Raw genomic sequence first — 17,341 nt, forward strand, 5'->3', positions numbered from 1 at the left:
TTATTAAATTATATTCTATGAATGTGTTCATTATTCTGTTCATAAATAAATTAAGCTAGTAGAAACAAGTCAAATTATTTTTAGGATTTACAAACGATTTCTCGGAGCTTGCTGCCTTCCTGCTCGTTCATCTTATTATCAAAGGGTCGTGTTATAATTAGTATACAATAGTACAGTTGAGTAGATCTCGTACAAAAAAACAATATTTAATTTACCTTGTAATACGATATCCCAATAGAAGAACAAATGCCAATTATTCAAATATCATTGTAATACAAATTACAATTGTGTCGCATTGATAAGCGTGCTTGATTGATTTCGCATATACTATCACCGAATATTATTACAATAATTTATCGAGTTGGTTGAGAAAAGCAAATTTCGATGTCAATAATTGATGCAAATTTTGAAACATGACATGCATCTCAACCTAAGAAAATTACCCATTTAAAACATTATACATTTTTCAACGATGTAACATTAAAGATATTAATTTTTAACATTAAAAATTTAATTTTTAAAAAATTATGCAGTTTCTGCGTTAATATTTTTTTACTATACTTATTTAAGAAACCATATTTTTATAACTTTTTTCACGCGAAAAAATGTTAACTTTAAATCTTTTAAAATAATATATGTACATAAATTATAGTGCATTTCTATAATATTAGTATATCAATTTCTTTTTTATCTTCTTTGTAATAACAGAAAAGAAAGAGAAAAGAAGAGGAGAAAAAAAGGACTAGGTAAGAAAAAAATACAATATTTTTTCTTTATTTACGAAAAGTATTTCCTTCTCCTTTCTTTTTTTCTCTTCTCTTCTCTTTCTCTCTCTCTCTCTCTCTCTCGAATTAGAAATGTTATAAAATATTTTCATGTTATAACTGTAGATATGATTTAAATATCATGCATGTAAACAATGAAAGATTTTGCATCTAATCGCGATTGTTATTGAACATTTAAAATATAGCTGCTTCAATACATCGTTATTGTATCAAATAATGAAATATTTTCTCTGCGCTTTCTTCAAACATTGATCAACTATCATAGAGTATTTGTTTTTCTCTCCCTCTTTTTCTCTCTTGTTTTCTTCATTCAATTAAAAACATAAGAATGAAAAAAAATAAATCAAAATTGCATATTAAATTTTATTTATAATATACAAGGATACAATTTTAATAAATACCTCAATAATCTCTTAAAGAAATATTGTCTAATAAATTAAAGAAATAGATATGTAAAAAAATAATTAATATTGTAGAATTATAGAAATTTTCATAATTTATTTAATATAAATTATATCGAATCACAATAAAAGAATACTTTTATCTGCATGTTATTTAAATTTGCATGATATAGTGAAAATAAGCTTCAGTATAAATTTTGTTAAAAGTTAACAAAAATAAAAATAAAAATATAAGAAATCCGAATAAGATAATCCTATTATAGAAAGAAAAGAGTCGATAAATCTTTACAAAAACTTATACAGCACGGATTATCTTAAACTTTACATAAAGTGTAAAGGGTTTATTATTGAGTAACATGCGCTTGGAGTTAAACGGTGCTTTTCTATAAGTAGAGATTTTGAGATATATTTAAGTTCATATATAGCTAAAAGACCACAAAATTGCAAGAACGAGAATTACGTTTGCTCATAGCATACATATGTTACAAAAAAAGTCAGAAATAGAAAGTATTCACGTTTTTTTAAATTGTCATGTTTGATATTATATATCTAACTCGATATAATTAATTTCTAAATTAAAATTTAATCTATTTATTGTAATCGATTTCTTCAATTATTCTATGTATTGTATAAGTTCATATTATTTATAAGCATTAAATTATTATTTGTACATTTATTATCTGCGCGGGAGACGGGCAGAACCTTTCCCTATATTTAGGTAAAAATTCCAATTTAATGTACAAACCTACTATTTCTAATTTGAAATTAATATTAGCTCCTTCCTCGCTTATGCATTTATTTAAATATGTAAACATGCAACAAATGTAAAATTCATGCTTGAGGAAACTCAAATTATCATATTTAACACTTATTTACATCATCATTTTTATTGATTAATAAATAAATTTCGGTTAATATTATTTTCTTTAAATAAATAATTATGTAACAATATTAATTATAGCAATTATAGCAATAATAATTAAATAGCAATTGCTAAAATTTTTTCAAGATTATTTAGAATCATCGTTTTCAAAATATATATTGTTATATTTTTGTTTGCTTTCTTATATTTTCTTATACTCTTAACATAGTTAAAATTATTGAACTTTAATATAAAATATCTCAAAAATTATAAGACAATGCTTATGCAAGGATAAACTTGCTAATATATCAAAGTCAAGATAATCTGTGCTGCTTAAATTTTTTTAAAGAATCAGCTCTCTAAAATTCATAAAAATTTAAAGAATTAACATATTAACTATTTCTTAACAAATATTTAAGATAGCATCAGTTTGCGTTTATGAAATTAAAAATTAAGAAAACATACAGATTATTAATTATTGCAACAAAAATCTCAACTAATAATATTAAAAATATAATAAGAAATAATATAGGTTGCAGTATTAAATTATATACTAGTTTTCTCTATATAAAAACGAAATCAAAACACAATTTAAAAGAAATCAGAGAAATAAATTAAAAATATAATGCTTTTCGATCATCAAAAGTGTTCGATTTCAAACTCTCGCATTCTCAACTTCAGTTCTAGTCCATTGAATTTAAACTCTTTGAGAGAAGCAGGCTTTATCTCGCATGTGTCTCGAACTCTCGATGTATTTCGATAACGGCAAATGAATGTATGCACACATGTAGCACCAATAAAATTATAGAAAATAGCACTCTCTGACTCTCTTACATTGCATACGAGAACAGCGATTGCAACAACAAGTGGAGTCGTACTACTTCGATGCTATTGTTTAATCATCGGTGACTCTTGACAGAGTCGTACGTAAAATTATGCTTACAGATAAAGAGACGTTATCGGTCCCTACAGAAGCCATTGTTACTAACCAAAGCTGTAAAAATTTATTTGCTAGAAAATCGGATTATAATAATTGTTTAAAAACAAATTTCTTGATAACTTTTATAAAAATTATTCATATTTTTTCTAAATTTTTCAGAATTTCTACAATCTTCTAAATAGATAGTAAAGGCCCAATTAAAACAAATGTTGATTGCTTGACATTAATATGATCATACTTTTTGATTTGATAAACTTGTACTTATAAACTTAAAACTATTGAAAATGGCATATTTTCTCTTATATAAAAAATTATTTAAAAAATTATTAAAATAAATATACACACATTTTTTATTTAAAATATTTTTTTACTTAAACATATTAATGAAAAATGTGGATTTTAGATTTCTTTTAAAATATTATATATGTTAATGTGTATATTTTATATATGTTTATATTTTATATATGTATGTTATATATATATATAGAAATTAATTGCTTTTATTCGATAATGACTTTTAAGAAAGAATCGATAAGTATTTAATGTAGTTACTGCTAGTTACCACACGTTGTATCGTTCTAATTTTATAGATGTTCGTAACACGTGCAGATTACCATACGAACGATATCTAGACCGCAAAGTGAATAAGTAGTATGTGATAAGAGCGAATAATGTTTTGCATCAGTAAATAGGCAAGCATAATATAAAAAATTTTGCGGTCAGAGTTAGCATAAGAATTTGCGATTGCAATCATTTATTTCTATATTATTGCTCTCTAAAGTTAGCAGTTAATAATGCGATTCATATAAATTCGATTTCTTGCTAATTCTTATAAGAACTGTATCATGTATTTTCAAAATGAATTTCTCAATATCAAATTCCATTTATCTTGTAATTAAAACCAATGTAAAATGGCAAAAAGTGTTCAGTTCTTGTTGCAAACAGTTTTTAAAATAAATACTCGAAATTATTGTCATTCACAAATAAACACACACACAATATTCGCTTCGATATCAAACAATCGCTAGAACATAAGAATTTTATATTTTGTTTCAAAAGTATTAGCTTGTAACACCTTTATGCCTGTTTCTACCAACGTCGTTTAACTTTAATCTTAGCTTAACTCACTCTTTGTCTCCTTCTAACTGTTCCTTTAGAAAGAGACAAAGAATGAGTTAAGCTAAGATTAAAGTTAAGCGGTGTTGGTAGAAATGGCCATTAGTGATTCACCTTGTATATATTGTATATATATATTTATAATTACATAATAGTTATTTATTGTATAGCAATGGGTTTGAATATTAATTATTTAAATAATAAATCGCAAATTTATGATGAGGAATCGGAAAATTTGTAACTGTTAAATAACGTAATTTAAGATAAAAAAAGATATTGCAAATGCAAAAGTTATAAACTGATATATAATAAAATAAAATTTTAACAAGAAGAGAAAAACTCACCTTTAACTTGCGCCTTGCATTGAATTTCTTCAAGCAGTCCACGGTCTCTTGTCTGTGTACTACAGATGCAACACGCTCACGTTGCTAAAACACAAAATAAATGGGAAATATATTAGACATTGTTGAAAAAATAATTGGATTAAATCACTTAAGAAAGATTAGATCTTATACTTTAAAGATTTTCATTTTATTAAGAATGCAATTTTATTAATTCGAAGAAGATATCAGTCATAAAAAAGAGGTCAACAAAATATACATATTAATTTAGACAAAAGTCAAGCTCCAAATATGTAAACAAATCAACTATTTAAAACGGTAATATGATTCGCTTCATAATTGACACATTAATATCCACAGAAATATATAAAACTCGAAATTAAAGAACATTTTATTTTTATTTTTATTTTTATAATTCAATATAATTCTATAATGTTTCGTTATTTTATCAATTAATATTTATTTTTATTTTATTTGATTTAAAATAACTTATATTTCATCGACATATTTTGCATATTAAAAATATTATATGTATATATCTATATATACATGTATTATATAAATTATATAATATATTATAATATATTATATAACATATTATATAATATTTCTAATATATGTAAAAATAAAATTATGAAATATTTAATCATTTCAAAATATTTTATATTTGTATATAGAATGTTCCATTTTAATTGTCCTAGATAAATATCTCGAAAAATATGGAAGATGCGGAAAAATCCTTTTTAATTATCCTATCTTTATAACATTTTATGCCGCATATTGTAAAGATTCTGAAATGATTTATTTGAAATGTTTTTCCGGATAAGAGAGAATAATGTTATTTTTTAAATTATTTATCCATATGATATAAAAAAATCTATGTTATATATTAATTAAAATAGACTTACGCAAATCCATGGATGCTTCAATGCTTCACTGGCAGTAATCCTTTTTCCTGGATTTACTGTTAGCATCTGATTGATAAGATTTTTTGCTTCTGGCGTGACGGTGTCCCATTCTGGACTCGGATACTGTATTAAATAAGCAATAAGTAAAACAATATTAGGAAAGTTTTATATAATTAAACAAATAAAATTACAAGAACACTATTTTATCAATGAATGTCATACATTGGATTTCTTTCAAACACCATATTCTTTTTCTATTTCTTAATTTTTTTTAAGCTTTCAAATAAAATGTTTTTAAAAAATATTTGAAAAAATGATACGTAAAAATAATAAGAAAAATAATAAAATATAATACATACATCGTACGATCCGGCCTTGATCTGCCCATAGAGTCGATGCTGGTCCTCGTCCCAGAATGGCGGATAACCAACAAGAAGAATGTACAGGATAACACCGCACGCCCATATATCGACTGCTTTCCCATATGGTTCCTTCTTTAGCACTTCCGGACTGAGGTAACCAGGTGTTCCAGCAAAACCTTTTTATCAATTGTTCGGATTCATTTACTTTCCGAAAACACACTGCGATTGAAAAGTTCAAGATGTATGCACAAGATTACGTTTTAGATATCATTTCTTGTCTGAACTAATTCTTTCTTTGAAAGACAAACGTTATAATACTTTCTGAAAATTTTTATCGCGTTTAAAATATTTGAAAATTATTAATAAACTTGAATTATTAATAAATGTATTAATAAAATTAATTATATTGAGTTGGTGGAATTGATATTATTATAATTTTAATTCGAGATCACTTATAGATAAAATTCGATAAAGCGCGTTGTATTATATTTTTTATTCATTTAGTTTGATCAAAATATGTATATTTTAGATTTATAACTGCATTTATGAAAAAATATTATTTTGTCAATTACATCTAATTGATATGTGATAAAAACCAAATAAATATTATTTTGGCAATTCGTAAAATCATTATTTCATAATTTTTGTAAAACAACGTACACGAAAAATGCACAAACGCAATAAACGCAATAAACTTTAGTATCTATTTTTATTTTTTTAGTGCAGAAAAACATTAATTATTTTATTATGCGGAGAAAAAAATTAATTGTTTGATGAAAGATAAATAAGTGTTAGAAAAATATGTAAAGTTTCGGAAAAACTGATTTTAATTTTAATTAAATTCTCTCTTTTATCGATTTAAAATAAATTTAGAGTGTTTAAAAAATATCAAGAAATAACTTGAATGCAATTAATTATTATAATTATTAATATAAATTTAGAGCTTAAATATCTAAAATATTTAACATTATGAATATATAAGACTAAATATGATAAAATAATCACATTATATTTGAAATTTTAGAAAAAAAAAGATTATTTCTAAATTTGTCCTAAAAGACCTAAAATTAAGCTCGGAGTTTCTGAGATTTTCTATATGTGTGAAAAATTCGTAACGTTATCGGAACGGATAACTTTCTGCATTTTTATATAGGAAAACGGAAAAGTTGCCACTAACTGTCCAATATTGTTTCAATGAATTTATTTGCATTCAAATATGCCAGTTCATATAAAGTCATCTATAAATGTGAATATACGTGACTTAAGCGAAAAAGACGCAAAATAGAGGGAAAATTTCAAATTCACAGCTTGCATCGCAGATAATATCAGCAACAATAAAATAATTCATATCATAGCAAACTTGTGTGTGTGTGTGTGATTTCAAAATAAAATATAGTAAAACTTTACGAAATAATATAAAATTTAAATTTCAAGATAAAGCACTACTTCAATAAATCAATATTATATTTTATTTTAAATATGAACTGGCATATTTGATATGTTTTTTAAATTTATATAAAATTTATATAAAAATATCTTTCTTATTATATCTTGTCTTTTTTATATTTTATTTTGTTTTATTATTTAAACTGTTAAATATTTATTTCATATATTATTTAACATTTTAAGTAATAAAAGTTTGTAATTGAAATCATAATATTCTATTATTTTCGTCGATATTAAAAAAATGTCAGTTGGAAATTTAAGTCGTTAAAAGTTTTATTATGTAATATTTTTCATATTTTTATTATAGCTGCATAACATTGATAATTTTTCACAATTTAATTAACATATAATGTCCACATTTCTATATGGCATTTCTTTAATAAATAATATAAAATTCTCTGCTGCATATAAATTGTTATTAAAAAAATAAATAATTCTATAAAGTTAAAAAGTAATATATTAAACATTTTAAGTACGAATGTATTTTTAATTATAAAGACAGAATTATTATTTTTATTTTTGAAGAATGAGTAAAAAATTAATATAATGGCATCAAAGAAAAGAGATTTTTTTAAAATTTAGAATATGTGATTTATAGCATATAGCATATTCGCTGACAAATAAATTTAAGTATATAAAATAATAAAACTTATTTAAATATTTAAAATAAAAAAATTGATATTTTAATATACAAATATCTTGGCTATGAAAATGTAATTATTATAATTAATGCATAGAATTTGAAATATTCGACGTTTTTGTGTCTTAAGAAATCTCTAACACGAAACATTAACAATTTGAAGTTGACATAGGGTTGTTCAATCATTTTCAAGTTATTACAGTTTCAAATAAATAGTCAATTGATAAAAATAATTAACCATAATAATTAATCCCTTATCCCTCATCCTTCATGCTTCATCAAAAGGGATGATTGAACATTCATAACATCAATTAGGATTCTTGTATCATGTATCAAAGGACACACATAATGCACGCTCTTTTATTTATAAAAATTATCAGCAATAGTGTTACCATCAATAAAAATTGAAATCTTGACGGATTAATTAATTGGAAAAATCTTAGAGTCCTACTTACCATACCATGCTTGTGCTTCACCCTGCACCTCAATCGCCAGACCGAAATCTGCTAATTTCACAGCCGCCCCTTTCGCCTTGCTCGCGAGAAGTAAATTTTCGGGCTGCGATAAAAAATGATAGATTTATCGCCATTGTCGAATGCAATTTTCCTCTCTCTTAATATATATGAGCTTTTTGCATCTTCTCTTACACAGATTAAGATCTCCATTATAATTAAAATTAAATATGAGATTTTTAGCATCCTACGTGATTTTATTGGCACTAAAATTAAATGTAATGTTTTATGCAACTTTTTTTGCAATTAAAAATGCGACATTAACACATTTTGATCGAGAATGTTCGATAGGGAATCGTTTTAGATTATGATCTAAGTTTTTTGAACGTGAAACGCTCTATAAAAATCATACCAAATAAACAAAATATCAGACTATAGTGTGCTATAGAAATGCTACATGGAAATTAGATTACGCGGATATGCTTTTTCGATTTATTTCAACGTTGCAAGCGTACAGTTTGTGCTCAGCAAAAATCCTTTTTCTTTACATACTTTTAGATCTCGGTGCACGACTCCGTGATAATGGCAGTGGTGAACGCTTTCCAAGATTTGTTGAATACAGTGCGAAGCATCGGCCTCGCTGTAGAATTCTCGGGCGACAATGTCCTCGAATAGTTCCCCGCCGGTGACTCTGCAAATGTTTTACGTTTCAAGTCTATTTTGCGAACGTGTCGCGAAATCGCATGGAAATCTGCGAAATAGCAAAATGTTTATAACTTTGGAAATAAAAATAAAATACATAAAACTTTACGTAAATAGTAATATAAGTTTGTTTCTAGAAAACCGCTTACATATTCGAGTTTCTTATTTAAAAAAAGTCAAGATCTTTCGTAATATGATATATGTAAGCAAAAAAATAGTAATATAGCATCTGATTATGGCACATATAAAGATAATTCTTATATCAAAATACGACAGAAACATTGTGCAACTGAATTATAAGCAAATATAAAAATATTGTCAATATGAATATAAGTTATAAAGAAAAATGTTTCACGAATTTCATAAAGAAAAATGTTTCACGAATTTCTCTCTCTCTCTCTCTCTTTGTCTATGTCTATGTATCTTTTTTCTTTCTTCGATGAAAAAAACATAAGGAACATACATAAAAAAATAAATCTAATAACAATAATAACGATTTTAACATACTTACAGATCAAAGACAAGATAATGGAAATTCTCTTCTTGTATACTATCGTGCAATCTCACTGTAACAGAAAAGATGATAAGACATAAAGTTACTTGTAATAGCTATTGTAAATGATTCTATATTTGGATATATTTTAAAAAGGACTACATATGTATTATAGAGTATTACATATTACTATCATTGAAAGAATAGTGTTTACTATTTCATGTTTTAAATTGTTTTATATTTATGTTCTTTATAAATTCTTTCTTTTCTCCAATAAAATCAAACAATATCCAATGTAGATTTCATACAGAAGTTATTAAGATATAAGATTTATTTAAATCAAATTAAAAAAATGTAAAGTAAAGGTATAAATCAGTATTAATATCATTTATAAATATTTTTAAATTAAAAATGACTTTTATTAAATACTGATGTATATATTTATAAGTTTGTATTTATCATTTATTAAAATGTTAATTAATAATTTTGATATTTAGTTTATTTTAATGCATGTAATTTAAATAACCTTTACTTTAAACTTCATTCGGTTTATTTCTTAAACTTTATAGATTTTATAATTGTAGTATAGTATTGAGAAAAGAATCGTAGAGTCTAGAAAATAACATATGAGTAATTTTATTGTTAAAATTTACCACATACTTTAATTTAATTAATTAACTAACGAAAATCTAAGATTTGTTTCTCAAGATAAAATTTCAATTATTATTTTATTATTTTCTTAGTAGAAAATTTCAAATGGGGTTTCAGAAATCGCGGGTAATCGTTAAGTATTCGCGGAATAAATGCATGAAAAAGCAATTGACTCGCGTTGATTGAGCAAGCTAATTTTAATTTTATTTATCATAAACATTACTATTAATAATATTTCTTATGAAATGACAATATTAATATTAATGTTACAATAACAATGGTAAATACAGAATACAATTTTTCCTCCATTCCGATATTTGTTCCTCTCCTGAACATCTCCTCTGAGAACTTTTCATTTTAAAGTTTCTGTTATTTCTGAGTAATTCTTCTGTTCTTCGCGAGGTCGCCTTCCACTATTATCTTCAGTTTATCTTCGATTCCTCCCTTCCTTCTTCTTTTCCTCAACTATCTTAAGTTGCACAATCTCGAAGACAGATTGCACGATGATTGCATTTTGAAAAAGCATTGCATGACTTCGCGGGATCATTCGATGTCGAAGAAACATCATTTCGAAGAGGGATCGTATAATTTTGAAAGAGGAAGGGATTTCGAAAATAAGTCGAACGATTAGAAAAGAAATCTGACGATCGCGAGAGAGTTGAATGATCGCAGGGAAGAGTCAAATAAAAATCATTTACTAACAGAAAGAACGATTCTTCCAGTTGTTGACCTGTTTTGGGCTACAGCTGTACTGTTTGACTTCAGTGCACACGCCATAAGGCATTTGTTTCGAGACAAATATGTTACGTCCTTCCACTGATCCATTTCTTCAGATCTGATGTAACATATTGTAATATGATCAAATCAACATAATGTATTTTTTAATGAAGAATTTCTTAAGACGTAATATATATAAAAGAATATAATAAAAATTATAAATAATATAATACAATTAAATAAAATTATAATTACTACAATTAAAGTAATTGAAAATTAAAATTTTAATTTAAAAAACTTGAGTAGAGAAGATATAACATTTTGATTGATCTTGATAAAAAATTTTTATTAATGTTTTTAAAATATATAGAAACAAGATTGAATTTCGAATATCCTAGTTAACTGAACTGAACTCTAATCCTGAATAAATGAACTCCGAAAATATACAACTAGAAAAAAATGATTAAATAGAAAAAAAATTTTAAATACAAAAGTTGTAAGATTTTAAATGACATTACATAATAATATTAATATAACCTTGTCTTGAAGCTGTCAAGATTACGTAAAGGTTAAAGTGTGTAAGTTTCATCAAAATTTAATAACATTATGTAATTAATACTTTGTGAAGTTTCTTTGTGAATCATCAACTAATCAAAGTCATGTATGAAAAGTCGTCGGAAAAACAACATGCATAGTCACAATTCAGGGAATCTTAAGTCAATATTAGACTCATCAATTAACGACTATTAAATATTAAAATACATAAAATAAGAGGATAGGAATGTATGTGAGAGAGGAGGTCAGACGTGTCTATGTTTATTCGATCAACAAGCGACAGAATAACAACTCTATCCGCAGCAACGACGTATATCTGTGTGTTCCATTCGTACACTTTTGAGCTCAACAAATAATTGAATTAGAAACAATATTTACGGACTAAAAAAATACGTGAGGCGCAAGTGGCTGAATCGGGAACAGTCCGCCGAATAAAGATATTGGACAGTTCTAATATGTTAAGTTTTGGAATATTCCCTTTAAAAATTTATACAAGAGGGATATAAGAGATATAACGGAAAAATTTGCAAAGATATATTAGAGCAAAATTGTTACAGATACAATTAATTATACATTTTTACTGTTACATTTTACTGTACAATCTTCAATATGTAGCTTTTTCTCGCGCTTCATCCTGCTCTGTACAATTCAGTATCAAAGCTCACAGTATCAAAATAGTATTTTATCTTGTATGTGTTTTCGCGAATCAAACCAAAGACCAGAATCTCATCTTACTGTATCGCCAATATATTAAAGGAATCAATCCAAATAGTAAGTCAACTTAACCTTCCTGCTACTTTTTTTCACTAGAATTAAGTAATTTTTTTATAAATTAACTCAGTAATTAATGTTCATATCGACCTTTCTGTTTCTTCTTATCTTTCTAATCCAGTGGCCTATTTTTCCTATCTATAGTAAATAAAATTCCCAATTTCATTCACCTTCCTCATACATATACACTCTTACTCATTTGGTTTATTAACTTTTTTAACTAAAAGAGAAAAGAAAAATAACACATAATTATCAGACAGAGTTTTAAGATCTAACGTTAGAATTATTCTTGTATCTCTGCACAAGTGCACTCGCGGAATGAACACATACATGCACATGTTTATACTAAGAAATTAATAGCCGTTATGTTAAATATGTATATCAATAAATATTTTTATTTTTTTCAAATTAATAAAATTAATAAATAGAATTAAATTTTTTATAAAATTAATATTAATTAATTAATCTGTTTTCTATCCTCCAAAGATTTAAATTGAAAAAACTGTCGTACAAAATAGTTTTGTTTATTTCATTAAAATGTATAAAATTAACATATAAATGCGATAATGAGACAGCTTCTTGTCATCTTTAATATATTATGATTGAAACAGTCACAATATTATATATAAAAAGTTGACAGAAGTAAATTAACTTACCAATATTTGGATGTTGCAGTTTTCTACATATTCGCGCCTCACGCTCAAGTTTTTGAAAATCTGCACAATAAAAAAACATTTGGTTAAACATATAAAATAGTATATTAATAATTTAAAGGCAATCGAACATATCTATACATATAGAAAGTACCTTCTCCTTTCTATACCTATAGGTATAGAAAGATTGCAAACATATTGCAGAATATTTTTACTAAGTTAATAAAGACTTATAGGAAGCTAAATACGATTATCAGTGCGTATAATTTGACAAAAATTAATAAAAAAATTATAATATATAGGATATCCGGTAATAATCGCCGAATCTCTCGTGTGCAGATAGAGCGGGTTAAACTGGGTAAGAAAGATTCGGGGATTATTAACGGACATCCTGTATTCCGCTTCTTATCTATATTCTTCAGTATGGTATGAGATAGAATTAGGAAATAAAAAATTAAACCGAGAAACCAAAAACCTGGATAAGTCATAGGCAGTCGTAGATGATTAGTTGCAGACAATAAATTAGAAGTAGTCCAATTGAAGGAAATCTTCCTGGTTCGTCATATCAATGTAATATTGATTTCAAAGTTTTTCATCGCTACGTTGTTTTTCCAAGAACATGTTGGAAGCAGAGACAGACCTTAGAAGCTTTTCATCTTCGGCCTGTAATATGTACGTTGGTAGAAACGGCAAAAAGATAAAAAAGTAAATGAAAATTATCCAAACTCACCAGCTGGCTCATCAATAAGAGGGGTCAACGCAAATAATTATATTAACAAAAATTTAAATCATGTTTGTTTAATGAGATTTTGATGCTGATTGTAAGACTCGTTTGTAATGAAACAATGAGAAATGATGTAACCAAAATATTGGAAGTCATAAATATCAAAATGTAGACAGACTATTCAATAGGTACATAGAAAATGCGAATTTAGCAAATATTTACTTTTACATAGCCAGCTTCAAACGATTTCCGGTTTACTTAGACTAAAAAAAGCCATTGACTTTTTCCAGCGTTTGTTGTTTATTAAAATGTTATTAACCAAGAAAGTAAACATAAATAAAATATATATTTTGTTGATACTAAAAGGAAAGTATCGATCTCGCTTTGTGTGAAAAATTAAAAACCATATGGAATCATATGGTAATAGACTGCATTTCGCATCGAAGGCTCCGAGATGTGGGGTGTATCTCACTTGGTGTGGAAGGTTGAAAATCTATGTGGGACCGTACGATAATAGACCTCGTTTCACACTGAAAGCGCTGAGAAGTGTGAGGCGAACCTTGATTTGTGTGATAAGTTGGAAACCCACGTGAAATCGTACGATAATGGATCTCGTTTTGCACTGAAAGCACCGAAAGAAGCGGGATGGTTCTTATTTTATGCGAAAGTTCATGCATGAAAATCCATGTAAAACCACATTCATCGATTTATTATATTTTCAACTTTCCATGCGAAACGAGGTCCATCTCGTATTTCCCGGTGCTTTCAATGCGAAACAAGGTTTACTATCGTACGATTACATATAGGTTTGCAACTTTCCACTCAAAGCGAGGTCCATTCCACATCATCCCTGCAGCCAGTGCGAAACGAGGTCTATTATTGTACGGTTCCACATGGATTTGCAACTTTCCAACCGAAACGAGGTTTAACCCACACCGTTCTGTGCTTTCAGTGTGATAGAAGGTCTATTTTATTGTACATGGTGTCCGCAAATTATGTATAATTCGTGAAAAAATTTTTTTGAACTTATAATTTTTTAATAAACGACGAGCAACGGTCAACCGAAAGTTATTTGAGGACTCTGTAAAAGTAAATATTTTTTATTTTTTAAATTATTTATATAATTCGGTTTGCATTGATTATTGGATTCTGTTCTGACTGTTCCAGAAGATTGAAGGGTTCTAGAAAAGTCTTTTTATGGAATAGTATATTTAGATATTATATCATTACTTCTTGGATATTTTCTAGAGTTGAAAGATCTCTTTTATTAGCATTTTTACTTCGAAGAAAAGGAAAAATCTGTAGGTATAAAATCTGACGAGTACGGAAGGTAATCTTGTGAGACTTTAATTCATTGTTCTTTTTGTTCTGATGTTAAAAAATGTAGAACAAAGCGCGTACATAGTTTTATTTTAGTTAATGTTTAAATCAGAATTTAATATACACTTGGTTTCGTCATATTCAATTCATCTGCTATCATTTGACACATTAATCGTCGATCTATTGTAGCAAGAAAACAAATAATACGTAGATATAGTATCTTTTGATTTCAATGTTAATGGGCATCCATTCCTCGGATCATTCTCTAATGATTCTCAATTCTCACTGAGATGTTTAAATCACTCGTAAACAATTATTTGATATAACATACATTGTTTTCATCATTTCAAATATTATTTTCTCTTTTGCAGTTTTACTTAAATCCTAATTATACCAATTGCTTCATTATAAAAAAAATAATGCGTTATAAACAATCGTTTATAAGACAAGACTGAGAGAGAAGTAAAACAGAAAAATTTCTATCAATTTAATAGTTTATAGTAAATAGTATCAATGTTATCCATATAATAATCACTGTCGATATGCATAAAAAATTATTCCGAAAACTTTTCCGACAGATTGTGTAATTCAACTACTTGATTTCAAAAATAAAAAATCAGTAAATTGCATATAGCTTAATATATGATTATACATATAATTGACTTATAAAATCAATACATAGTAGCACTAATTAATCATAACCAATTACATTAACAATGTGGATCAATGCAATAATCCATAATTTGCATGTCATGTTGCCAATTCGTCATCTTATACCACATTATCATATATATATATATTTATTTATTTATTTATTTATCCATCTCATAAAATGTTATAATATAAAAACTGAGAAATATTAATATGTTATTATATGTTTCCAGTTACATGCCATGATTTCATAAAGATAATGAAAGTATTTACTACAATATAATTATATAATTTCTTATAAATAAACATAAAAAAATTAATGTACACTTATAATATGTATGTATCTATAGCACATTTTTTATTTAATTATATCTAAATACATATATATCTACAGAGCATATACTTCATTACATTATCTATTTTCATTTACAAATTAAAATCAAACTATAAGAAATTATTTATTATTATCAAAAACCTCTAATAAGTAATCATGAACTCGTTATTTGTTATTATTTAAATGAACATAGCAAGCCTTTTATCTACTTTCTATCATCTTATCTCCTTTCCTTTATTATTTTTTATGATGTGATTCCTGTGGTTTGATTGTGAGATGCGAGTTTTTAAAAATTTGATCGACAAGAAGCGTTAGGCTTAAGCAGTTGCGGCAATTGATTTTATAAATCACTATTTATTTTGAAAAGATAAAGGATTACTTTATGTATTTTTATAAATTTTAGTTTGTTAAGACCGATATGGACAAAACAATCAGTATTCTTGATTAGATTAAATTTCTCGGAAATAGATTTAATATAAGAAATTAAAAAAAACACACACATATATCTTGAAATTCGAAGAATCGGAAATCTTAAAAGTTTTGAATAAGCGTTCTTATTTTCTTTATAATGAAAAAGAAATTTTAACCTTTTATTAATTATTTCAAATATTAAATTAAGATATCCATTTTTTAATAAAATATCAATAATGAACTCAAGACTATTTTGATAGTATTTTAAGTAAAACAAGAGAAAGATTCCTCTTCCCATAAACTAAACCTATAATGATACATCTGTTTTGACAAGTGGAATATTGTTGGAAAAAAAATCAAATATCTGTCGGAAAAAGTTGAGGAAACAAGTGCATAAAAGATTATAGAATTTTAAAATATCACAATTATAAAATATCATAAAAGGTATCAGATTAATATGGTTTGAACCTCATATATATGCAATGTTCTTAATATCAGTTTATAATGCCTAAGGAAAGCGTAAAAATTGTCAAACTTTAACTTGTTAATCTTCTAAATTAATGCCGTCCTCCATTTATTTTCTGCGGGGAATTATTCAGGACAACCTCTTTCATGACATATTCAAGCGGCGATAAAATCGGTGTAATCTTTTATGCATTTTTACCAAAGTTGATTTATGATACCAATCAAATTTTAAATATCCATCTCATAGTATAATAATAAGATCTAAAAACTTTAGATGTTTGTCAGAGCTTATCTCCACCGTGAATTAACCTCTAGGAAAGAATTAAAAATATTCAAGACTAAAGAGAGTATATAGAAGGAGAAGCTACTAAGGCCATATAATATCTGACGTGAAAGGGTGAAAAAGGCAGCCTTTTAATTGCTTTAGAGCGTAAGTCTTGCAGAACGACATCAGCAATAAAAGAGAGGGGTGAACCCAATGACAGCGTCGAAGGTTTGTTTATAAATTTTTTAATTAAAAATTGGAAAGTTCAATTTAAAACTAATTTTAAAGGTATTATAAATTCATCGTATGAAATTTTAATGTATTTTGAGGAATCAAAAATTTATTTTTTATAACTTTGATAGTTATATATATAAGT

General features: G+C 26.1%; 1 protein-coding gene across 12 annotated transcripts in view; it reads right to left on the reverse strand.

Moving 5' to 3' along the window:
• Camkii (Calcium/calmodulin-dependent protein kinase II) overlaps positions 1-17,341 on the reverse strand; it is a 107,209-nt gene that overhangs the window by 67,296 nt on the left and 22,572 nt on the right. For 11 of the 12 annotated variants that reach the window (XM_083086591.1, XM_083086586.1, XM_083086585.1 and 8 more), the window contains exons 3-9: positions 12,799-12,858; positions 9,467-9,521; positions 8,806-8,944; positions 8,257-8,359; positions 5,713-5,891; positions 5,354-5,476; positions 4,449-4,532 (exon numbers count right to left, since the gene is read on the reverse strand). In XM_083086591.1, coding sequence (XP_082942717.1) covers positions 4,449-4,532; positions 5,354-5,476; positions 5,713-5,891; positions 8,257-8,359; positions 8,806-8,944; positions 9,467-9,521; positions 12,799-12,858 — 743 coding nt within the window. Of the gene's footprint in view, positions 1-4,448; positions 4,533-5,353; positions 5,477-5,712; positions 5,892-8,256; positions 8,360-8,805; positions 8,945-9,466; positions 9,522-12,798; positions 12,859-13,270; positions 13,459-17,341 lie in introns of all 12 variants that reach the window. The other variant, XM_083086597.1, reaches the window with a different exon arrangement.

Source organism: Camponotus vicinus, unplaced genomic scaffold (genome assembly GCF_025532165.1).
Source record: "Camponotus vicinus isolate PSW18456_S1 unplaced genomic scaffold, iyCamVici1.0 SCAF_13, whole genome shotgun sequence".
Taxonomy (NCBI): domain Eukaryota; kingdom Metazoa; phylum Arthropoda; class Insecta; order Hymenoptera; family Formicidae; genus Camponotus; species Camponotus vicinus.